The sequence below is a fragment of the Pleurodeles waltl genome, chromosome 2_1, assembly GCF_031143425.1.
Source record: "Pleurodeles waltl isolate 20211129_DDA chromosome 2_1, aPleWal1.hap1.20221129, whole genome shotgun sequence".
Lineage (NCBI taxonomy): Eukaryota > Metazoa > Chordata > Amphibia > Caudata > Salamandridae > Pleurodeles > Pleurodeles waltl.
Window position 1 is genome coordinate 749425074 of NC_090438.1, and position 26421 is coordinate 749451494.

Consider the following 26421-nt stretch of genomic DNA (forward strand, 5'->3'; position numbering starts at 1 on the left):
TAAATGGGACACACTGATTAATTGTGCACAGGGCGGACCCATTCTCTGCCATATTCAAGCTTACTCAACCTACAACCTTCCTACGGCTTTCTTTCCTTTTGTGACTTCCTTGATAGTTATGAACAATGTTCTATCTCAGTGTACAATACCGATTCTTTTGTGATCTATGAATGGATGTCATATTATATTTTGTCTTTCTTTTGTAAAAAAGAGCTCTAACATGGATATGAGGGAGCATGCTGACACTATCATAAATGCAAAAGTCTGAGTAGTGTGGAAACCACCAGCAATATCTCTGATACAAGTATGTCACAGCCATTTGTTTTCTGCGTTAACTACGTGCTCATTTGTTGCCGACACATTAGATAGAGCTACTTAAGAAGAGTGTACAACGGTACATCAAGACATCCAGCAGCGTCTGATGATGCAAAATGCGTTTGCAGTATTGGTAGAACTATAAGTGACATGCCAAAATTACTTTACTAAAACGTCTGTACCTTTTATTTATACAGGCTACCTTTCATGCCCCTTTCAGCCAGCTGGGGCAGAGCCCAGAGGGGTGTTCCTCTTACACCTTCCCTAAAATAATGGGACATTCCAAGGTAAGCGAATCAAATGAATGCATGCTTAATACCCTGAGGTACTTTGTTGAGATTCCCATGTGTACAATCAATACAATTTCTGTAATTCCATGCCTTCCGAATATAGTTACTCTTAAACATGTAAAAAAAAATGAGTGGCAACGTTATATTTTGTGTGCTTGGAAAATAAATAACTATGTCTTGCCTTTCTTGAAACTCATGTTTATTAAAACTCAAGTGTGCGTATTCGTTCTTAGAAATAGCGTTGGTTCTCGTCTGACTCAATGTAATTTCAGGATGTTATCTGTCATTTTACACCTATTTTGGTCATATGCAGCATCAGATGGTGCAATATTACAAGTACGTGATATCGCTGCAGGAAAATTCACTAGAAGGCTGTGGGAGAGAAATGACAAGAGGCTGAGCTTTCCACACTGGCCATGCAAGGGAATCGACAGAGCTAAACTAGATTCAGTGAGAACATTTATGGCAAATATTTGATAGCCTGGCATGGGCAGCTATGTAATCCATAGGACGAATAACATTTGAGGCTTTGTGTGAAAGAAAAAGTTATTGAGTTAGAAAAAAGAACTCCAAGCACCATGTCAAATTTAAGTAAAAATAGAAACATTTAATATAACAAATATATCAACAATAAAGAAAATAGGTCAAAAATATATCATAATTCTCAACAAAATAGCTCTTGTTTAATATATAGTAATATAAAAGTCTCTTGTATGCAAGTACTCGCTAGACGATAGAAGTGCTCCAAGAATATCCAGTACTGAGCCATAGGCTAGTTCGGCTGGCGAAAGTCATGATGCCAGATTCCGGTGTGGTGACAACAGGTAGTCCACAACAGCAGACCATAATTCAAGAATTCTAACCGGAGTTTAATATAAGTGATACATACAAACAAATATATCCAGTGCAGATTTGAAACCTGAATGTAAAAATTTAAGCCGATTTTCCCTTTTAGAAAGAAGTAATATCTTATTATATTTCTTTACCCAAGTGTCATGAATCAAATTCCGGTTGACTAATTCTTGTGTTTTAAAAAGATAGTACATTTGAGAGATGTTATTAATTTTTACTGGTGCTTGCCTGCATTCAATAATTTGTATGTTAGTGGGTTACCAACCAGTCTTTCTCTAATGCTGCCCCAAACCTCTGGAATTCTGTACCAGAAGACACGGGTTGTACTGATGATTTGCCTTTATTCTGAAAAAAAAACCTCAAAACGTGTCCGTTTCTGCTCCCACTGATCACTTAATTGCCCTTTATTTACAGCACATTCCTGCCGTCATTATTTTCTTTCCTTTTCACTCATGAAGCTCCAGGTTACGTTGCACATATTTTTGTGTTCCTTTCTTATGTATTTTAAATCTTCCCCTTCCTCATGACTCAATTAAATAGCTAAAATGCTTCTCATGGTACTAAATGTCTCCTTTTGTTACTAAGACCCACCTATTTTCTCGTTCATGCCATCCATCATTCTCTGGGTAGGAGATTGGGGGGGAGGTAGGGTTAAGGGGGGGGTGTATTATTTTTCTTCTTCTATTGCCTACTCTGCGTCTCTGTTCTCGGTACCTTTCATTCCCCTAGCTTTCATCTTCTCATCCCTTTCTAACACTTCTCCCTGATTACTAGGCCTCTGGGATTCTCTAGATTCCATTTCTTCCTCCTGGCAGCCCCTTTCTTATGTTAAGCCTTCCTCTCCAAAGCTTTTGCTTCTCCAAAATTATAGTCCCCATAGTCGTCAGTTAAAATTCATTAGCAGTATCTCTTCCAGAGTTCAGTCATTGTCTTTTTATAGTACCTTGTTTGATGTAAGAGAGATATACCTCATCTGTTACATTGTCTGTAAAGCACACTGACACTCATTTGGTTATGTTGCACTATATATATATATATATATATATATATATATATATATATATATATATATATATATATATATATATATATTGTATTCTCTCCATTAAATATGTTCCCACCTGTAAATGAAAAGAAATCCCCTTTTTTGACTATTCCAAATTCTTCTTGAATTGAAGAAAACAAGTTGAATGGATACAAATCACACAAATTGCTGTTTTCAGTGATTCCTACGCTTTCTTATAAATCAGAGTTTTACCAAGACATTTTGCTTTGGTGATGAAAGAATTGATAAAGAGATTCTCCCAATGGGGTGTGTTTTATTGCTAATCAGGAAGGGATAATCAGTTTCTAATCCTAGCTCACATGCTTCAAATATTCCCAGAATAATCTTACATTTTATATTTGCTGGAAACTTATTATTTTTGAATTTCTACAGAAATCCCTTCAATGGATGTGATCTTGTGGAGAAACCATACTTTCTGATTCAGAATAATAAGGCATTATTAACATGGGGTTGGTTGGTCATCTAGGATAAAGAAAACGTGGAACAACAGTAGTAATCATAATTGTCCCTTTTTTTGTGCAGCATTCAAAAACCTTTGACTAATCTGACTGTTGCCAGATACAGTCAGAATGAAGTACATACCATTTAGCATAGGAGGCCTTGAATTAAAAATAAACCTTTATGAATCACCAAATCCAAGCAGGTGTTATAAAGGTTAAGAACGGGAGAAATGAAAAGGGACATTCCTGTCTGATTCCTTATTGTACTGCTGTGTCACCTTCCTGCTCATTAACTCTGCACAGGAACACTGTCAAATACACAGAACTGACCTGGGGAATTGTGGTGTTAGGGTAGTAGACACAAATCGTTTTCATTGCTATTGTTAAAATCTCTAGTCTACCATGTTAAATATTTTTCAGCATTCAGCAAGGATGTGAAATGTACATGTTTCCTTTTAGCTTCTTGCGTTACTGTATGCTGGTGAATCCCATTTATTTAGGGGCAGAAATAGTCGTGATGGCTTTGCTAGATCGACTTTGAGAATCTTGTAAATGTTTTAAAGTCTTTATGTAGTGTAATCTACTTTGTATTTCGTTTTTTTATATGAAAACGGGTCCTTTTTCAAATGAAGGGTACATATACCCTTCTCCAGAGCATAAGTAATTAGTTCATCTAAGTCAAGAGGGTGTTTCTTGGAAAAGGATGAACACAATATGCACAAAACGGTGTGTTCTGTTGTATTACGTCCTTCCTGCATATTTTTTTCTTTCCTGACCAAAGGAAATAATAGCCCCTTGCACGTCTTTCACAGTTATTGATCTGTACAAAAAACTAAGAGTCCTTCATACAGAGTAGAGTCAGATTGTCTAGGTAGTTATTGCTTTTTATAGTTTAATGGATGAACAAAGGTACAACTATGACAGAATCGTATAATAGAATTTAAATCTCATTTGGATTTTTGATAAATTGCATATTATTTGGTTCTTAAATTTCTGATATCTTATTATTTTGTATTTTATATGACTAGTGATATTTGTCTGTAAGTAATCAACAAACGTGGGTAAGTATTGAAGTTTTAACTTCCTGCCTCGTAGGCCTATACCCTAATTGTAGATCTAAGATCATAGACTTGCGAATATGTAGAATCATAGGCTTAAATCCGGACTCTGCATAGCAACATAGACCTGCAACTGTAAGAACAAAGATTAATCCTGTGGCGCTGTGAATAAAATGCTGGAATATGGGAGCTAAATGTTAATTTGTACTAAAACAATGTTTAGAAAAGACTCTGAACAAATTATGACTTGAATATAACTATGGTCGCCATTACAACCCTGGCTGTCGGTGGAGAAATGGCGGTAATACCGGCAACAGGCCGCCGGAAAAAAATTGGCCATGCTAAACAGCCACTTCTCCACTCCGACCGCCAGGGTGGTAACGACCGATGGACTGGAGACTTCGGTCACCAGACCAGCGGCTGTCACTACACCGCCGGCGGTATCACAACCCCACATATCGCCATGGATTTTGTGGGGTTCTGTACCGCCACGAAATTCATGGCGGTAGGCACTATCAGTGCCAGGGAATTCCTTCCTTGGCACTGATAGGGGTCTACCCCCACCCTCCAGTCCTCCCCCACACCCGAGACCCCCCTGCCACCCTCCAAAGGTGGCAGAACCCCCCTTCCCACCCCCAACATCGACACACACCCCCCACACGCACACATACACTACAACTACACATACCCACACACATACAGACATTCCAACAGACACACACACACACACAGACATACACGTACACATACTCAGACATACATGCACACATACTCACAGACATACAGACAGACACGCACACATTTTCAAAACACACAACACCCCACGCATGCATACAAGCACTCACACACCACCTCCACATACTCACAGGCACACCCCCATGCACGCACAAAACACATAACATCTCCCCATCCCCCTCCCCTAACGGACGATCACCTTACCTGGTCCGGTGATCCTCCGGGAGGTAACGGGATCCATGGGGGCTGCTCCGCCGCCAGCTCCCCGTCACCAGAACACCGCCACACCGAATCATGGGACGTGATTCGGTGGGCGGTGTTCTGATGACGTGGCGGTGGAGGTGGAGCAGCCTCCACTTCCCCGCCGACCGCCAGTATGGCTGCTGGCAGCTCTCTGTCCGAAAAAGAACGGAGGGCTGGCAGCAGTCATAATACGCTGTGCAGAAAGCCGCCTGCACTGGTGGTCTGCAGCACAGTGGTACCTCGCGGTCTTGCAAAAAGACCGTCGAGGTTAAAATGAGGGCCTATGTGTTTAACATCATTCATGTGCAAAGAATGAATAAAAAGACCCATGGTGATAAGAGAAAACAAATGTCAAATTCTGCAGAGTCTGTACCCTTAAGTTTTATTTTATTAACAAAGAGAATTTTGACAGTAAGTGACAACAAAATAATAATGTGCATGTGGCGCAGACACCAGTGAAGGCGTAGGTAAAGGGATAAAATTACATAATGAAGGAATAAGAACAATCCCAACATTTGTACAAGAGTGCTATAAGAAAAATGTATTGTTTGATGAGAGGTCTGCTAGGATGAGTTAGTCAATGCTGTGACCTCTGTGTTCAGGTTGGGTCAAGGTCCTCATCAGGATAGGGTGGCAAAGCTACTCGCCAGTGCCAAAATTCAGCAAGGAGTACAGTAACACTGGAGTACAAAATAGAAATGAATATAGTAATTCAAATGGAGCCACATAATGTAATTGAGGTCTAGATATTTGCCATATGGAAACCTCAAAGGTTCTGGTCACAGCAAAAGCTGGAATGCATCTGAGACAATTGATTACCCCTGAGTAAGAGAAGTATTCCCTGCGAGTAAAGTTGCATTTTCTGGGTACTGCAGAAACCTCCTTGGTTATAGATTTTTTTTTTTAAAGCTGTTTTTTCTGCTGTTGGCAGACTGAGATATTCTTCTCAGTGGACTGCTCCTCCTCCATCCTAGACCTGTTTTGTTTCCAGGCACTTGTGGATTTGGAACACTATAATGCAGGATTGTAGTCTGTTGATGTTTATACACATGTTCTTACGTCATTCTTTATATTGTGGGATTACATTGTGACATTGGAATGTCATGATGCATGCCCATTCTATTCAACACAGAATGCTCCTCTCTGGCTGCTAGGTGAGGGTCAGTTGGTTACTGGCTTTTCATCTAGGCAGGTTGCTCCTAAGAAATAAACTTCTTTGTTCCCTGCCTTTTCATCTGAAGACGTCTTAATCTGGTAACCCCACCACTACATGCTGGTACCAGGAGTGGAGTTACCGTATTCAGTTGGAGAACTCAAGATTTATCAGGAGAACCACAGGCTGACTCTGATCGTCGTACAGTGTTTCCTGAATTAGACAGGAGATTGCAGACTTCATTTCCAAAGTGATTTGAAAAGAAGAAAAATGTGTGTGACTATTGCATCCTATGATGCATTTATTTTCTGGGTCTAATCTGCAGGCTGAACTTTGTTCACCTTTTGGCAGTTTTACTCTTCTGGCGCATACAGCTTGTTTTTGAAAGTGCCTCATGCCCAGTTGTGGCATCTCCAGCTGTGGGAGCTCGAGAACACTGCTCTCGTGCAGTGTCAGTCTCGCTCCAGCCTTTCTCTTCCTGCCATTGTTTGCCCACCCTCATTGCCTTTGTTTGCTCGCTTCTCTTACCTGGTGTCAACAGCGGGTGTCTGGTTGTGGGAGCTCTAGGACACTGCTCTCGTGCAATGTTAGTCTTGCTCCAACCATTCTACATTTTGTATTTCTTTGCCCACACCTTCCATTTTCTGCTTCCTGCGCTCTCTCAGTGATGCGCACTCTTTAACCTGAACTTTCTGATCAAGACATCGAGAGCAGTGAATTATGGGGCATCACTTAATGACGACATATGGTCAGCGGCCATTTTTTATTGGTCGCTATTCAGACATTCTATGACCTACACGATGTATACTTTTCTCATATTCATTCAGTATTTTTTTAAACCAACTTTGCCATCACCCTTTTCTAGAAAACTGTTACCTTCTCACATACATATCCATTTCTGTGGATTCTCAAACATTTTTAATAGTTCTTTGCGATTCTGTCATGGTTACATCCCAAAACACCATAACTCTGCACTCATTTTTTTTTTTTTTAAACCTGGCAAACTGGAAATAAAGTGGAAACAATGGCTGTGCATATTTGAAAATTATTTAGCAGCCATAGATGGTCTAGCTTATAAACCGCAAAGACATTTTGCTTTGTTATTTAATCACTTGGGTGGAGCTGGTCAGAATATTTTTGACATCCTACCCCAAGTACCATCTCCTGGTGGTGATGGTGTGTGGAATATATAAATTGAAGCCAAAAAAAGACTGTGAAAGCGGTTGTCTGAAGACACTATTTTTAGAAAGACATAGTTTTTTTTAAACGTAAACAAGCCAGTGATGAATCAGTTGAAGAATATGTTGCAGCAATACGTGTCCTAGCTGCATCGTGCGAATTGGAGAACTCTTGATATTTACATCAGGGACCAGCTCGTTTTCAAATTTTTTTTTTAAAACAAATGCTGGAAAGACTGCTCACTTGCTGGTACCCTTCTCTTTCAAAGGTTCTAGACATTGCTAAGAGTATTGAAAGATCCGTAGTTTCCACGCAGATGTTGGCAAATCATGAAGGACTCTCACCAGTATCGTGCATTTCAGGTGCGAATATCATTTCTGCAATCAGGAGCGGAAAAGATAGAAAGAAGCAAACCTTTTGTCATCATTGTGGCTCCAGGAATCACATAGGCAACAATCAGTCATGTCCTGCCATTGGCAAGAAGTGTATGAAATGCAAAAAAATTGTCATTTCCAAGGTGTTTGTGGAGCTTAACATTCTGGAACAAATTAACAGAGCACAATGTTGATGTTCAAGTTCTAATAGATTCACTAATGTGGTTCTTATTATTAATATTGATCAGAAGGATGTCAAAGTAAAAGGTCCCATTTGTCAAGTTTTAATAAGTGGTAAATCTCTCCAAGCCATGGCGGATTCAGGGGCACCTCTCACTGTTTTGGCTGACAGCAAATTCTTCTCTTTTTGGCCCACTACTTTAAAACTTGAAACCCTTGACATTAGTCCCAAAGCATTTGGAGACAAAAATATTGAATTACTTGCTTACTTTCCTTACCTACCACAAATATTGTGTAGAAGTGTCTGGACCAAAATATGTTGCTGTTAATGGTAGGAATCTAGTTGCTTGGATTGACTTAGCCAAATTAGGAATTTATCTCAAACCAGGCCACGATAATCCTGTTGTACTTGGAGAGATACCTGTTTTGTCTATGAAAATTGACGCTTGTGTACTGCCTAGTATGATTTCTAAATTTCCAAATGTTTTCAGAAGTGAAATAGATACTGTGCAAGGATTTGAGCACAAGATCAGACTGAAACCTACAGCTAAACCAGCTGTTCACAAGGAATCATCAGTACCTATTGGTGTCCTGGAGAACTGTTTTTACAAAAAAGTGTTGGTGAATTTAAAACAAGAAGTAATTATTTCTCCCACTGAATCTTGTGAATGGGTCTCTCCCATTGTCCTTGCTACGAAAAAGACAGGGGATTTTCATCTAAGCGTAGACCTGAGATCACTTAACAGTAACATATTAGTTGACTGCCATCCATTGCCTTGCATACAGGAAATGCTGGCTAACATAGGAGAGGCTAAATGCTTTTCGGCAATTGACTAACCCACTGCATAACATCAGATATCTTTGAATACAGAGTCTCTAGAATTCACTACATTTATAATACCTTTTGGAGCTTACAAGAATTTAAGGCTACCTTTTGGTCTAGTCTCTGCAGTGAGCGTCTTTCGGTCTATTCAAAGATTTAAGCAATGTATAAGCCTTCCAAGATGATATCCTTATTTTCACCAAAAGTAGGGGCGAACATCTTGTTGTCGTGGAAAAGGTGCTTAGTACTTTGAATGGTAGAGGAACTACCATCAAACCTGAAAAATGCAAAGTCTTGGTCGAACAAATCCATTATCTTGGTAATACCATGCCCGCTGAAGGTATCAAACCCAAATTCTGCAATGTTGATGCCATACTTAATAGCTTCTGCACCTACTGACAAAGATATGCCTTAAGATCAATTCTGGGCCTATGTGAGTATTACGATCATTGTGTACCCAACTATGCCCCTACTGTTCAACCCTTGAGAAACTTACTTGAACTACAGATGTTGATTTGGCTTCTGGCACCATAAAAAATTTGGTGAAGATCCTGCTTTAAGTCCTTTTATTTCAGTGGCTGCCAGCATGAAAGGGATTTGGAGCATTGTGCGGTCAAAAAGTCAATGGCGAGGAAACACCATAGCATTCGCTTCAAAAGGTCTGATGAAAGCAGAAATGAATTATAGCACTATCAAAAGGGAGGCATTGGCCTGTGTCTGGGCAATGACATTATAGAAGATTACAAGTGTGTTCTCACAACTATTAAAGCTGTGTCTGAACTCAGACGAGCTATTTCTGAGAAAGAGTGGGTGGAAGATACTGCCCAAGATGATGTCGAATTACATTTTTCTTCTGCTTGTGAAATTGATATTTGTAATAGTGACGGTAGTTTTATTCCCCCTAGTGGGTCAAGAGAACAGTTTATTGCATTAGCACATGAGGGCCATTTGGGTATCACTGCCACAAGAAACTTAGAAAACACTATTGGTGGCCTGCTATTGACAGCCATTTACTTCGTTTATTAATTCATTTCAATTAGTTTCTGACAAGCATTGTAGGACAGTAGACAAGCCAGTTCATCCTCTTCCATTACCTGATCAACCATGGCACAAGATTCCCTTGGATTTCATGAGTCCATTTTGGTTGCTACCTTCTTACAACAGATTTTTGATTGTGTTGATTGATTACTATTCCAGATGAATTTATTATTAATTTGTTGTAATGGCCATTACACAATCACTTATTCATTTCCTTGAAGATGTTTTTTCTTTAGCGGAAATCCCCAAAGAAATAGTGACAATGGGATTTATTTCCTTTCCAATTAAATGAAAACCTTCCTCATCAAACATGACATTAAACATTTTCAGGTAGCTTTGTACAGTCCTTCTGCCAATGGATTGGTAAAGAGAATGAATCGCTTTCTTAAAGGCATTCAGTCTGCTCTCCGCTCTGGCATTAATGTAATTAAATTCTTGAAAGACAAACTCCGTGCATATCAGTCAACACCACATTCTACAACAGGCATCTCTCCTTTTGAATTGTTAAGGGGGAGAAAGTGCGGGTCGAGAGTTTTTCCTAATTGGTTAGACTGTATATAATTACAGGCCTTAACATTTTGATCCAAGATTTTCAGTATAGGAAAGAATACACGCAAAGCATCTTAAACAAAACAGTATCATGATTTTTGTAAACATACTAATGAAAAACATTCTGAGATTACATCGTGGCACTGGAATGTCATGATGCATGCACATTTTATTTCACACAGATTTGGTCCCCACATCAAAAAACTTCCAAATGTCATCTCAGTTTGCTTTCATGGGACCAAAGAAATTTGGTTGTGGTTAAAATACATCTGAAGAAAAGCTGAACTGAATTTTGGGCCCTCAAAGCACTATGTATGAATCAAAAGGCTACATGACAACATTTTGACTTTCACTTCCCAACCACCTAATACATGTACACAGAAATCTAGACAGGTGTGGCTTTGAACTTCGCGGTCTGTTTCCTAAGTACTAGTTATTTACATTTTGACACCTTGAATCAGTTATTCAAGCCATTTACTCTGTTAACAAGGCCTGCCAGGTGGTAATTTAAAATGCATGTAGTGACTTATATCTGAATAGGCTTCAGACCACAGCAGAGTGAAATAATCATGAGTCCCCAAAAACCTGGAACAACAAATTGGGCAGATGGGGATCCTTCTGGTCCCCACACTGAATCTGTTATGACTTATAGTTTCCACTATCTGTCTGACCTTCATCCTAGTCACAAAACATCAGCCATAAGTATTCTGTATGATTCAGCCCCAGAAAGGAGCTCTGGGGTCCTGTTCTGTGTCAGTAAAGCTCATGTGGTGTTAATTCTCAATCTCTACGGTGGAGCCTCTCTGAAGAGGTTGTGAGAGACTATTGAATGCTCCTCCACAGTATTCACTTAGGGGCACAGACAATATTCTTAATCTTAGAGGGAGTCCTGGTAGAGCAGCAAGAAGGCAGGATTGTCAGGGATACTATTGATAGTGTTGTTAAGTTCTTCCCTCAGCAAAAAACAGTTCCCCTTTTCCTTGAACCCACGTTGGTTGCAGCGGCAGCCTCACTCCCCGTGGCTCTTGTAGAGGCAGTTCTTAGAACTAGCTTATTCAGGTTTAACTGCCACTCAAGATGGTGGCCGCAAATCTTTGTGAGGTCAGCACTCTAGTGTTTCTACCTTAGTCTTGTGCTGAAGCTTCCCTCCAGCGGTTTCTCTCTGGGAGCTGTGCACTTCAACTGTCATCCTGAGTAGAATGAGCAGTGTTCCTTAGGTGCTTTGTTTCATAGAGAATTCTACCAGTTTTGAGTAATTCTTTTTCTTGTTGCGGTGTGCCCACCAGCTACTTTTTTCCTTCTGGAGAAGCTGAATTTCTTCCTTCTTCCAACACCTTTCTGAGGAGAATTTGTTTTGGCTTAACAGAACTTCAAGCAACTGCAGTAAGGAATCCTTTTGTATGATTTCCAGACTTGCCAATATATATATGTACATATATATTCAAAAACTCTTCGCCTTGCCGACTTGCCAGTCTTAGAGACAAACCTGAGTGCTCAGACTAATTCTTAGGGACTGTGATTGAGAAAACTGAACCTTGAGAAGGAGTTTTCGTTTCCTGTAAAAGACATTAGTATGTTGTATATTTGTGAACCTTTGAACTGTTCTCCAGAGAACCTTGGATACCTCTGATGCCTGGAGAAAAAGAAGATATTAAGTTAACATTGTTCTCTTAGAGAGAGGCTAGTCTCTCAAAAGATCCAGGTTAGGAGAACGATAGAATTGGGTGAATGTGAATAGCTGAACAGTTGAATGCGCAGTAGGAATGTACTTACTTATGCTCTTATCACCCAACTGCAGGTCCTTCCTTTAAAGAAATCAATAAGAAGAAAGGTGCAGGTTACAGAAGCACAAACTGAATATCCTATGTTCAAGTGGTAAACACAGGCTAGAACTGGATCTCGAGGCGGTCTCTTTTTCTATTCACATTTCCCTTTCCCCCCTAGCGGATTCAGGGTTCAGATAATCTGTAAAGTCTGAGCAGGCATCTGTTGGACAGAGGTGGGTAAAAGGCATCTGCTCCTGTGGAAGTTTGATTTAATGGGTAATCTCCTGACAAAGATGGAGGGGTGCAATTCTGCATCTTTGTCAGTGTGCACCAGTAACAGAAGAGAGCTAGCATATATTATTGGGTGTGCATGATTCCTCTCCTTTGGGCCGTACATTATGTATTGAGTGCCCCTCATTCAAAAAAATTGAGATGTCTCCTGGAGTCACACACTATTAAGCCAATTGGTTCAAAAGATAAGTACAACTTTTACAATACAATTCTTGGGAAATGCAATATTATAATTTTAAAATATATTCATAAATTACAATCACTTCTTTCTGTTAATCCCACTTAATCAAGGATATTTTGTGAATGGATAAAGACACGTTGACAGTAAATAACATGCCATCTTTGTAGTTCTCATGACATTTTTTGATAGACCTAAGTTGTGCCATAAGTTCCTCTCTACCACCGAAGCCTATTGCAGAACTGTAAGAGCTGTGAAGGCTAACACAAAGCTGCCTCCAACTCCTCAGTATTGTTTAGTTAATGTGAAATTAAGTTGTTTTGTGACATATCTATATCAATATAACAAATGTTACAATTGGGTGTAATAGAACTGTTGGCAAATACATAGGAATTAAGGCAGTTGAAATACTTGAAAAATCCTAAATCCCTTCACTGAAGCTGACACATTAAGAAATAAAAAACCTGCTAAAGTGGTAATTGGTGAGTGAGGCGGCGTGGCCTGGGAACATGGCTGCCAGGACATTATCCCCAGAGCTACTGTTTGTCACCCCTAATCCTGGAGCATCCTCCATCCTCCTAACCCCCTGAAGTAGGGGCAAATCCTGAGTCATTCTCGGGACCCTGGGCTGAGCGGATCCTGGAATCTACATAATTGGAGCCGTGGGTCGCAAGTCGCTTGCAGCTTGCGAGAGGCAGAGAGGAAGCGGTGTAACCGAAGCCCAGCCAGAGTCCTGTCCCCCAGCCGCCGGAGAGTCGACGAGGCGTGTGACAGGCGTGAGCATGACTTGCAGCGGACCACCAGCTGCCGGCATCCCTCCTGGGCCACGGCAGATGGGGCACGAGGAGCTTGGCGGCCGGACCTGCCTGCTGTGACGCAAGAGGTAGCTCTGCGACTTGGGGAGAGGAGGTCTGCCGGCCGATGGGCCTAGCGGTGGGGTCCCTGGTGGTGCGCCTCCCCTGTGGGAGTCGCCTGCACTGCTGCATGGACCTGGCAGATGGAGGCCTCTCCACGGCAGCACGAGGGGGGGGGCACGGGCCCACCTGTTCTATGAACTCACCCTGCCTCCCCAGCGGAACGTGGTCAAAGATCCAGGAGGGTGGGGCCCGCGGTTGAGGGTCACGGCGGGCGAGGGAGCCAGGGCCCCTCACATGGCTGCCTCCCTGAACACTGGAGCCAGCTTAGAGGAGGGCTCATCTAGGCCTTGCTGATACGCCTAAAGTGAACTTGTTGAGGTCTCCTACCTGGGCTGTTTTGAGGACAGACCCTCTGCAGAGACTGTGGGGGAACGAGGGGCATCCACATGTAAGGGTGGCACCAGTGGCCCAGTTTCACACCACAAATTCTCTGGGGGACCACATTCGAGACACTCAACTACAAGGCAATACACAGTGGAAAGGAACCCAGCGGGTGTAGACCTCTACCCACACCTAGTTTGGTGCAGTTTCAGTGCACCGCATCAGCAACAGAGGCGGAGAATAGGGCCTGGCTGGCCCGGATTGGCACGAGGGCTAGTACACAGTATTGGCCCTGAACCTGGCAGAGACTTGAAGGTTGCCTGGGCTCCTCGCTGCATGGGGCGGAAAACCTCTTCTGTCACAAAGAAACCAAGACACACCAGCCCCCCCTTCCAAATACCATCCAGCAGGCCCAGAACTGACTTCAACATGGGCAAAGACAAGATCACCCGGTCCCAGGCTTCCAACACCATTACGCAATGCACCACTCCGCTACACCCCACGCAACACGATAATCGGGGGAGATCAACATGGAAGCACAACCGCCGGTGATGGCAGAACAATCTCGGGCAGAGCTGGTGGTGGCTATCCATGGAGCCTGAGTGGCACTTGAACATTGTATAGATGCAGTGGTCATAGACGTCAGCCTACTTCGGGTGAACCTTAGAAAAATAGCCGATAAAGTCACAACAGTGGAATTGGACATCACTGAACTCCAGGTTGAAATAAAGTCCATGAAATTACAACCGGCCCAAATATCGTCAGCCTCCCTTGAACTGAAGCAACGAGCTGAAGGCTTTGAGGGCAGATTGCGTCGAAATAACATCAGGGTGCTGGAGTCCCTAAAGTGAGTGGAGGGCCCCACTGATGAGTGGTTGTTGGAAAACTGGATTAAAAATGCGCTACTACCTCAGGTCTCTCTGATTTCTTCATAGTGGAAAGAACAAATAGGATATTGGTCCCTCCACCCTCTGGGGCCCCTCTGTGGGCAATAATAAAGAAACTGTTAAACTGTAGGGACAGGGACTGTATTCTAAGGGCTGCCAGGGAGCAGATGATGCTACCGCACGGAAATCACATGATTGCAATCTACCCAGACTACACCAACAACATGCAGGAGCAGCGGAAAACATTCACGGAGTCAGACAAAAGCTGCGGGTCATGCAGCTGCACTATATGCTCCTCTGTCCCACCAAGTTCAAAGTCATCTTCCAGGGGAAGGCGCACTATTTTAAGATTCAGGAGGAGGTGTGGGAGTGGCTCCACTTCCCGGGGGGATAGCTGAGGGGCTAATGCAGGATGAGGCAGGGGTTGCCTCTGGGGGACGAGGTCTAGAGGAGCCCTCTCCGGAGGGCAGACAACAATGGAGAACCCCAGTTTCTCCCCCATGGGCGTCCGCAAGATCACAGTAGCTGATGATGGAATGATGCAATTGGATGAGACTCCACCACAGGAGGAACCAGGCGCAGAAGACACGTAGCAAACAGAGGTGCCTGGCAGGTCGACGACCCTCTCCCGGACTGCGGCTATGTATTAGGAGCCATCAACGGATGAGACGGACACCCAGGACTAGGCTTAAAAGCATTGGAGCTGTGGGATTGCCTGGAAGGGATCGTGGCGGTGGGCACTAAGCCATAGCTCAGTTCTGAAGAGGAAGCCCTCCACTCCGGCTATGACAGACTTAAAACTGAGATCCAACATGACCACTCGGGCCTCTTGAGGAAGGGAGCGCAGGGAACCAGGGCCCAGGAGCTTGAGAGCCTCATAGGTCCAAAGCAAGCAATTAACATTTTATTATAGGGGAATGAGTTGGGGTGGGAGCCAGGCTGGCCTGGAGTAATAATTGTTATACTAGTTTGCTGGCCCCTGTTGGGCGGACAGGGATGTGGTGCGATTCCTGGTACACTACATGAAGGAGACACCTTTTAGACAAAGTTATGTCTAGATCTGTCCGTGGGTAGGTTGAGGAGTTGGGATCATTTGAGTTGTTGCTTTTGCACACGTCATGTTTCAGATTTCAGGGCAGCAAAAATGGGTCGGTCACTTATACCTGACGACACTACAACAGGGCCGGGATGGACATAAAACTGCTGACATGGAATGTGAGGGAACTAAGGACATACGTCAAGTGATATAGGGTTTTATCCTTCTTGAAGCAGCATAAGGTCCAAATAGCATGTCTCCAGGAGACACACTGATGCAGCGGCCCAACACGTGCCAAACAAATGGCGGGCCAGTTTTACCATTCAAAGGGGAACACTGACCTGGGTGGCTCCAGGAGTACCGTTCGTCCTTACATATTTAGACGCTGATGTGGGTGGGAGATATGTCCTCTTGCAGAGCACCCTTGATGCCAATTATCATACTCAATACTTACACCCCTAACAATGACGATCGGGGGTTCTTCCGCAATATACAAGATTTATTAGTGCAGGATACTAGTCCCCCAAAATTCAGGCTCATTGACTTCCAATTGTGTCCTAAATCCCGTTGTGGACAGACTACTGCTGAAGATAGATAAAAAACTGCACGTCAGAAACCCTAAGGGAAGTGATGCACAACTTGGACCTCACCGGCGTTTGGTGATTACATTACCCCGAGCTAATAGGATTCACCTGTCACTCCACCACACATAATGCTTACAGTGGTCTTGATAGGATCCTGGTAGCAGGGATCCCACATATTGGGGATCTAACGGTTAATCACCTGGCCAGATGCTTGTCCGACCATTCCCCTGTTACATGTAACTTCAAATGGGGGGGAGGCACAAAGAGGCCCCCAGCCGTGGAGCCTACCGATGGATATCCTAGTCGATACGTAAGAGAGGGATGCCATATCAAAGGTAGTCACAGAGTATCTAGAAAACATCTGGGGGTCCACAGCCCATACGGCCGTGGAATGGGAAGCACTAAAGGTAGTGGTCCGGGGGGGTGGGCCTGTATGGGCCTTACCTGCAGGGTACATTGACAACTTAAAGCCGACTTACAGAGGGAAGAAGCAATTCTAACACAGCTCCAGTCCACTGCGTAAACGCACTCCACTACGCCCCAGAGGGAATAGCAAATTAAATGTAGGATGATAGAAATTTGGGACAGGCTCAACAAATATACCCTCAAGCGATACAGGCAGAGGCTTCACCGAAAGGGGACAAGCTAGAAAAGCTGTTGGCCTGGATACTCAGCAGAGAAACAGCCCCAACATAAGTATTATACTTAAGGGCACCTGATGGCAGTAGAGCCACAACCAGGGCAGATGATGCTCATTATTCCAACAACATTTACAAAAGGTTTACATACCAGACCCAAGAGTGCAAGTCCATGGGTATACCCCCTTCTTGGAGACACTAGTGATCCCCAAACTCTCCTCTGCAGTGGTTGAACAGCTGGAGGCTCCACTAAGCCTCGAAGAGCTGCAGATGGCGCCAAAGGCACTCCCATGATCAAAGGCGCCAGGGAGCAATGGTCTCCTCTCAGAATTCTGTCAGGCTCATTAAGACATACTGACCCAAAAACTTCTCAAGGTCTTCCTTGAAACGCGAGACAGGGGAACGCTCCCCCCCCCCCTTCATGAACGATGGAGGGATCTGCATGCTACTAAAATCGGGTGGAGCTCAGGACGACCCCTTTGCCCATAACCATTATGAATGCGGACATGAAAATACTGTTTAAAGTATTGGCAGTAGGCTTACTCCCATATATGCCGCAAATGGTCCATGAGGATCAGTGCAATTTTATTCCTGGGCGTTACACCGGCATGCACCTTAGACAGCTAGCATAACTCATGTCCGAGGCCAGTGATCTAGAGCAAGAGCTAGTCCTGGCTTCCATAGACTTCGAAAAAGCATTTGACAGTGTAGACTGGGGGTACGTTAGAGGTCCTGAAGGCCATGGGATTTGGTCCCCAATACAGCCGCTGGGTATGTGTGCTTTACACTAATCCCCGTGCAAGAGTTAGGACTGGGACTATATGATCAGAGTGCTGGGCACTGGGACAGGGCACGAGACGGGGATGACCCTTATCGCCACTGCTCTTTGCCCTCGCTATTGAGGCCCTGGCCATTTGGCTTTGTGGCCAGTTGCTGCATCAGGTATTCAGATTAGGAATGCATGGCATGTTGTCTCCTCGTATACCGATGACACCCTGTTGTTACAACTGCTGGAGACATTTGGAAATATATCTGTTCTCTGAATCCATAGAGACAAATCCATGGTTTTCCCACTTACAACACTGGTGAGAATAGAGGGGGAGAGCCTCCTGCACTTGTGCCTCAAGTGGGAGTTAGATAATTTTAGGTACCTGGGTATCAGGGTAACTCATTCAGCGGACGGACAACTGAGCCTGAACATAGACAAGATATTAACAGGCCTTAACGCTTCCATCGCCTTCTGGAACACCCTCCCCATCTTATTGTTGGCCTTCTAGCCATCTCAAAGATGGTAATGCTGCTGAGGTGCCTATAAACACACTTCAAAACTCACTGTGCGCAACACCAGTCAGGGTCTTCAAACAATTGAACTCCATGTTAGTCTGACTCCTTTGGGGACAGGAGAAGCAGGGTGGCATTATGGAGTCTAAAAATAACATTCGAGGAAGGAGGCTTGAAGGTCCCATGTTTTGACCTATACTACTATGCTGTGCAACTGCAGCATGCAGCGTGCTGGTTAGCACCCGAAGACAATTGGGAGACACGCCTTCTGGCAGGGGAAGTCCCAGCAGATCAATTACCAGTGATATTAATGGATGGAGCACCCCTCTATGGTCCCAAGGATGGCCCTTGCTACAGCATCTCTTTGGCAAACATTTGTTAAAAAATCCTGAAAAGGGCCCAGTTTCATAGAGATCTCCGGACCTGGATAGTGCAATCGAACAAGAAGCTACTGGAGAGTGTCTCCTTCCAAGACTGGAGGGGGAAGTGTGGAGGGGTTATGGTTTGCATTAGGTGACCTATATCTTGGGGATACATTTATCTCATTTGAGGAGGCATGTTACCTTTGTGTTAGACAAGAGCACTTCTTGCATCTTACAGGTTTATCTGACATCCTGAGATTGGTTTGGCCAATCTTCCCCGATGCGCCAGACACTTCATCTTGGGGGATCCTTTTGTCTTGTGAATGTCATTTGGTCTCTCTACTGTACAAAGCTATGAGAGAGGATAGAGCAGTACACACACCACGCTCTAGAGCAGCATGGGAAAGTGAATTGGAAGATCAGCTAGGGGAAGTGGAATGGTCTCGCATGAATTCCCTCACACACACAATATCCTGCAATGCGAGCTTTAAACTGGTACATTTTAATTTCCTGCACTGGACGTACCTGGCTCCTGGGGCTCTCCACAGATTTTCTCCCTCAAGACCGGACAGTTGCCCAATGTGCAGGAGGGATAATGTGGGTTTTCTACACCTGGCATGGGATGCAAGGAGATACAGACGTATTGGGTACAGGTGGTGGCGTGAATCAAAAGGGCAGTGGGTATCCGGATTCAGAAAGCCCCGGCGAGCTGCCTACTGGGAGACATTGTGCGCCCGAAGGGCAAGAAAATGGCCTACTAACACCTGCAACTAGCACAGGTCCTAGCCAAACCCAGAGGGGCCATTAATTGGATGGCCACAAATACACCACACATGACAAAAGTGTTGGGGGACGTGGGGAATGGTTCATAGAAGAGGAAATGCACATTAGACTAGCCAGGCGAGACGAGAAGGTGGAGAAGGATCCTGGCAGTTGGCAAATGCTTAGTGAGTGTCTCTTGAACCTGGACGATTCAGAGCAGGGATCCACATCACTGGATGATTCATATCGCAATGTGAACTAGAGAGAGGGGCCCAGTGCTTGCACAAAAATAGGTGCATCATGATGGAGACGAACTGGAAAAGAAGACAGGTCTCACCAAAGCAGAATAAGTAAGATCTTGTGGGGAGGGGGCACCCTAGTCCAGCAAGTATATTACAGGTACTTGATGGATTCGACAACCAGTGTACTGAAATACTGTATGATGCTGTGTGTTTGTTTTGTCAAAAAACGAAAAGTAAAGTTGTTAAAAAAACCTAAATTTTAAAGTAGTAGTTGGTGCCTCTTGTAAAATCAGAGGTTATTTTATATTCTTATAAAAATGTGATGTGAATGTGTAAATGAGTAAATTGTAAACTGACTCCATGTGTCCACGTACATGGTGTGGTGTGATCCAAAACACATTCCTTTATCGTTGCCCTTTTTTTGTTCATATATTTGCAGTATAGAGAGTATTAGGAAACTAGCTAAATGTTGGTATCAAGTGGTATTGAAATATGAGGAAGCACCAAAAGGATGTCATTGACAATATATCAGTGTTAAAATATACAGTGGCAAAAACATTAGCTCCAGAATGTGGATATTACACATTAGCTCAAAAAGAATGAATAACGTGATCAGATAGCGGTGGTGTCCATTTTACACCTGTTATTATATTTAGCGCAGGGTTTTTAAAGTGCATCTAACACCAGGTTAAATATGGGTATTAATGTAAATATGGAAGTTGGTACATTTTACAGTTCAGATGATATTTACGCCCATTTTTAGAACTTAAGCTTGACTCTAAATGATGCCTAGTAAAAGGTCTCGGGACCAATAATGATCTAATGTACTTTAGACTCATTTCTCAAAGTGATACGTTTTATAAAAAAATCTCATCTTAAATTGTGCTGCTTAATGAATAGAGTTGTAAAACTTACTGAGCACCAAGTGAGCCATGGTTAAAGCCTTTGGTAGGTAATGCGGAACTAACGTTTAGCCTGTGCTTGCTACTCACAAATATGTAGCCATTAGAATAGTGCAGATGAATCCCATGGGTATGAAGACGTATTGTGGCATTGCTTTAGAATGCACTGACCTACCAGTGATTTCTGTAAGAAATTGGGTTATTAGTTCAAAAGGATGAGAGCCCCATTCAATTTACAAACACAGTCCTTGTCATGGTGTGGTATACGGTTCCTACTATGATAATAGGACTGCATATTAGGACAACATAACTTCAGGATATGGGAGACTAAGCCGGTCCACACCATCAGAAACTGGTGGCCCAATTTTTGGCTAGCTCACAGTACCTCACCTGGACTCCAAACCAACCGGGGTGGAAGATGATTATGGCAACCTAAACATGGCACTCTGACTCCCCAGGAATGCTGTGGAAACAGATTTTACCCTTTTGTTGTGTTAATCATGCATGCTTAGGCAAGACACGAAAAGAGATGCAAGATAAGCTTTCAGTACATTTATTGAAACAATCGCAATCTAGTATATAGCAAGTGAGCTGCGATAATTAGGCAGATGGTACAAAGCAAAATAATCAGCGTTACAAACATGGTAAAGAAAATAAACAGTCCAACTATGGTGCATGTGGTTCTAGATATTTTAGAGATTCCTACCTAAACCTAAGCCTATCCTCGAGAGCATAGAGGGTTTACCATTCTGCCTGACCCAATCTAAGGAATTCGCCCCAATCCCATGTTCTCCTAGAGACAGTGGAGTTAACCTGCAGTGTCAATGGAAATCTTTTCGGGGACTGGTAGATTAGTGCCAGCTGACCAGCATGTCAGAAAGCGTTCATCCCAGGATGGTTGTGGCTGGAATGCCCTCTGCCCCTCCCAGGTCAGTGTATCACTTATATAATGAAATCATGCTGCATTGAAAGCACAGTCTTGATGTAAAGCTGTGTCTAGGTGCTAGGAGCTGTCACCTGAGGGGGCAACACAAACTAGCATATTGTGTACCATATTTTTAGCCTTGGACAGAAAGTACATATATTACTGTTATCCAAAGGCTACGTAAACAAGCAGTGTATTCTCTATATTCCTTGAATAAATCACATTGGTAAAATATGTACAAGGTTACTGTTAAAAGCATCCTTGCTAAAAACGAATAAAATATAAAATGAAGCTAAACGAAGCTACAACAGGGGGAACCAACGCTGGCCGAAGAGGTCCTCTCAACAGGTGAAACACAAAAGCCACTAAATAAACCTGCACTTAATCCTCAGGTAGCATGGCACAAAAGCAGGCAAGCTTAAAAAGAACTAATGTGTAGATTTATGTAGGCATGAGTCATACAGTAAGAAAGTTAAAACACAACACAAGAAAAATCCAAAACAAATTTGGAAAATTGAGTACGTTTTTATAAGGTGACGCCAAAACGGGACCTCTGAATTTTCATGTGTAGTCCACTTCTTGCAGTGTGCAGGTTCGGGGAGTACACTCTATCTCCAAGAAGGGTTTCCGGACTTGGGAAGGATAACTCTTAGGTGTCAGGTCTCACTCCAGCAGAGGCCAGCAGCAGGGCTCAGACAAGTGAAGGCAGGTCCAGTTTGTGATGTTCAGCTAAGCAGTTGTGGGGAAGGCCTCCAGAAGACGTTCTGTGGCTCATTCAGAAGGTCAGCAACTTTGAGTCACTTCTGGGATCCAGGGTTCAAGGCAAGCAGGCTCAGTCTTCCTTCAGGCTTTAAACAATAGGGTAGTCCTTCTGAGTCTCCGCAGGTCCAGGAGTGTTCTAGTTCTAGGTTTTGAGGGTGCCACTTTTATACCCAGGGTCAATTCCTGGCCAACTACCAAATTATTTTCTTACCAGTACTTCCGTCTTCCATGGGTTTGGCTCCAGTCTTAGTAAGGGGACACAGGAAATGACAAGTCTGGTGTCAGGTTCCTTTGTATGTGCTGTAGGCAGCTTCCTTTAATGTGTAATCAGGTAGGGCACAACTCCTCCCCAGCCATCTTGTTGGGGAAAACCCACTCTGTCTATACCCAGGCTCCTTTTGTCCCCTGCCTAGAAGGAATACACATCACACTACATGATAGCCACTAACAGTAATATGATCCTGTACACTGGAATAAAAGGCACATTTCGTTTAAGAATAAAAATGCTAACTTTATGAAAGTAACTTAATCAGCTGTTACCATTAAAGAAGATTTTAAATTATAATTCAAATAAGTGGAAGACGTATTTTTGTATCTACTCCAAACCTTAAGTTATCACTAATTAAAATAAATAAGATAGTCCAGTGTTAGTCTATGGGAGGGTAAGCCTAGCTACAAAGAAAAAGAAAATACTTTAGGAGTTTTTCACTGTCAGGACATGTAAAACTTAAGCTTGCATGTCCAGCTTTTTAAATACCATTCCCACTTACTGCACCTTTAGGGCTGCACTGGAAGGTTTTCCCTTGGCACTGTGGCGTCCATCAGTACAGCAGAGACTTCGTGAACAGGTGACATGGGAAGAAGGCAGAGTTCAGTTCTCCTTCAACAGAGTCGAGGAGCAACAAGCAGCAGGGCAACAAAGCAGAAAAGCAGCCCAGTTGAGTCCTTTAAGCAGCACCGCAGTTTCTCTGGCAGAGTGGCAGAGAAGTCCAAAAGTGTCTGATTTTAGGAGGTCACAAACCCAGTACTTATACCCAAAAGCGTCTTTTATGTGGGAGTAACTTCAAAGGAGGATTTTTAAGGTTCACAGAGATCCTTTCTTCCTAGTCTCAGCTCCAGACAACCAGGAGGGGTTAATCAGTCCTTTGTATGGGGACAGACACTTCCCTAGTTGTGTGTGTCAGCTCCCCTCCACCCTTCCTGCCCAGGAGGGCCCATCAAAATGCAGATGAGTGCTCAGACACACTCCAACCTTCCTGTGTTTGTGGCTGTCTAGAGGGAATGCACAAGGTGTAGCTGTCACCTACTCCAGACATATATTGGAGACAGGCTGTAAGGTACACAGTGCAGTAAGAGCGGAGAAATGCCTACTTTCTAAAAGTGGCATTTCTAAAATAGTAATGTTGAATCCAACTTTACCATTAAAGAGGATTTATCATTACCAGTCCAAAGATATAAAACAAGACCTAGCTACTCCTTTCTGATCAGTAATTACAGCTTAAAAGTATATCAAACAATTCCTAATGCTGGTCTATGACAGGAGTAGGCCTCACAGTAGTGAAAAATTACTTTGGGAGTTTTTTTTTTACTACCAGGGCATGTAAAACGGGAAAATACATGTCCTGCTTTTTCTTGCATATCACCCTGTCCTAATGACTACCTAGGGGCTTACCTGAAGGTGGCTTAGATGTAATAAAAGTGGAGTTTAAGGCTTCACAAGAGGTTCTAATTGGCAACATAACAAGGTGATCATCGGGTGGGGTGGCATGGTGAGTAAAAGAACAATGCATTAAACCTGGATCCGTGTCTGGGGGTGAGTGTTTGAAAAATTTCAAAACACTGCCCATCATCCTTTTGTGTTGCTAAAGTCACCCTAAGTGGCCAGGGTATGCCCAGACATAGGCCCCTTGCTCACTGTGACACTGGATTCAAGGAAGCATGGCTGATGAGAGGTGATACCCCAAAACCAATCCCAGGATGCTTGTTTCTGGTCCAGGGAGGACCTGGCCTGGCAGTTCGGTTTGGACTGTTCCCATAGGGAACAGAGTGAAGGTTGATTTGCATATGGCTCAGTCCAAACTTTGGGTGGCATGGTGAGAAAAAAAACAATGGATTAAACCCATATTCGTGACTGGGGGTGAGTGTTTGAAAAGTTTTAACACTCAGTCCATCATCTTTTTGTGTTGCTAAAGAGGTTTTAATTGCCAAGTTGATGTGTCAAATAAAACTGCACATACAGGCTGTGCAGTGGCAGGCGTGAGGCAGGTTTGAAAGGCTACTTGTGTGGATGGCACAATCATTGCTGCGGCCCACTAGCATCATTTAATTTACGGGGCCTGTGTATATGGTATACCTCTTTACAAGGGACTTACAAATAAATTGAATATACCAGTTGTGGATACAAAAGTGTTACTATGTTTAGGGGAAAAGCATGTGCACTTTAGCACTGGTCAACAGTGGTAAAGTGCTCAGAGTCCTAAGGCCAACAAAAGGATACAAGACAAACAGGAGGTGAAAGTCAAAAAGGCTAGGGGAAGACCATACTTAAGCTGTGAGGTCAAACATCTAGCAAGGCGTAAACATTGCAATAGTTTTTTGGTTCTATTTAACTGTGAGAGCACACTAACCCCAATATGTACTGTGCCCTATGTTTTTGCATTGGCACCATGCTCAATGAGATTACAAACTTTTTAGGGGGTAAGCTATGAATATAAAAATAGGCTTTTCGTACTTGACCAAGGCACTTTTCCTTGCAGCGTCACTGCAGTGAATTTAAACTGCTTCCGGTCATACAAGTGGGTGGTGTAAATACACACTGCAGCCCACATGTGACTTTGAACCTTCCATGGGTACATTACAGCCACTATTTACAAAAGATTTATAGGGAAGATAAATAGGCCAAACAGGAAGTTCCATTGACCAGCATGTTTCAAGGTAATAGCACTAGCGCTTTACTACTGCTTAGCAGTGATAGAACACACAGAGCCAAAAAACAGCAAAATCACTCACGAAAATGGAAGCGCTGCTGAAAATAGAGCATTTCTCACACCCACCTACAAAACTATACCCCCTTTGCTCAATTAGGAGAGGAGAGCTACTGAACTTGCTTGTACATCAAAGATATGGGTGAGAATCTGAGCAAACAATGGTCTTTATACGACTTTCTAAATTGCTTGCACGTCAAACGAAGAACAATGTTTTTGGCTACATTCTACAAATGACATATTTACTAATATAATCCCTGATAGGATTTTGTAGCTCTCCTAAGACTTCCGGAAATGGAACAAGCATTGGTAAAGCCAATAGGTCTGGCCTTTAGAAGCCGGTGCATTTTTATGTTTTATCATTGAAGCATGAACTATAAAAAGAAGAAAAACCATAATGCAGGCTGAAACTGCCAGCCATACGCTTGCCACAAAAATACATTTTACAAAAAACAGCATGAAGGAGGCCTCCATGCGTGCAATTGAACTTGGAATAGGTGTAAAACCATTTTTATTTTTTAATGTATGTTACAGTATAGTACGATTCATATTGATGCAAAGAAAAGTTGTCTTTAGCTTTGATTTACTGTAGCCTGCTGACAGAGTTTGAACAAAAATAATGTAACTAAAAATTTTTTACAAAAGGATGAATATTGGAAAGAAAAATGCTTCTGCAAAGTAAAATATTGGCTACCAGTCGTGGCATTGAGGTGTGCTTCTTTTTATACAGGTGTGCATATGCGATCAGGTAAAATGCAATCACTGTGCAAAAGAGCAAATGGTTGAATTGGGCTGACTCAGTGCTTCATGATAATACAATGATCCAAAAATTCAAAAGATATTATTTACCGTGTTACCCCGGTTATTTGAGCATAACGAAGCAGTTGTTAAAAAAAAAAAAAAAATGTTGAATTTCACAAAAATATTACTTTCGCATTTAATCTTGTTTCATGACTATGCGGGCAGTGTACTGAATCAAAAGCTTGAGAGCTGCGAACAACAGATTTATTATATTAGGCATCGTATTTACGTGATTTGATGTGCTTTAATTTATTCTAGTCAATTAAGCTGATAGTTTGCCTTCCCTTGCATGTCTATCAAATTGCTCTGCAAAACATGAAATGTTAGTTAAACGCTGTCTTCATTTTGATTTCATTTACAGCTAAAAATTGTCACGCACTTCTGAGAATACCTTCACTAAACCAAAATGCAAATTAGATTTTATTAAAATGTAATTCAGTGAATTGTGGCTATTGCCATGGCAATGAGACCCACAACTGCAATTATT

At 42.8% G+C, this 26421-nt stretch overlaps 1 protein-coding gene across 3 annotated transcripts in view; it reads left to right on the plus strand.

Annotated features, from left to right (window-relative positions):
- Positions 1-26421, plus strand: part of LOC138268128 (enoyl-CoA delta isomerase 2-like) — a 231173-nt gene that overhangs the window by 182881 nt on the left and 21871 nt on the right. For all 3 annotated transcript variants that reach the window (XM_069217539.1, XM_069217548.1, XM_069217556.1), the window contains one exon: positions 513-602. In XM_069217539.1, the coding sequence (XP_069073640.1) occupies positions 513-602 (90 nt within the window). The remainder of the gene's footprint in view (positions 1-512; positions 603-26421) is intronic.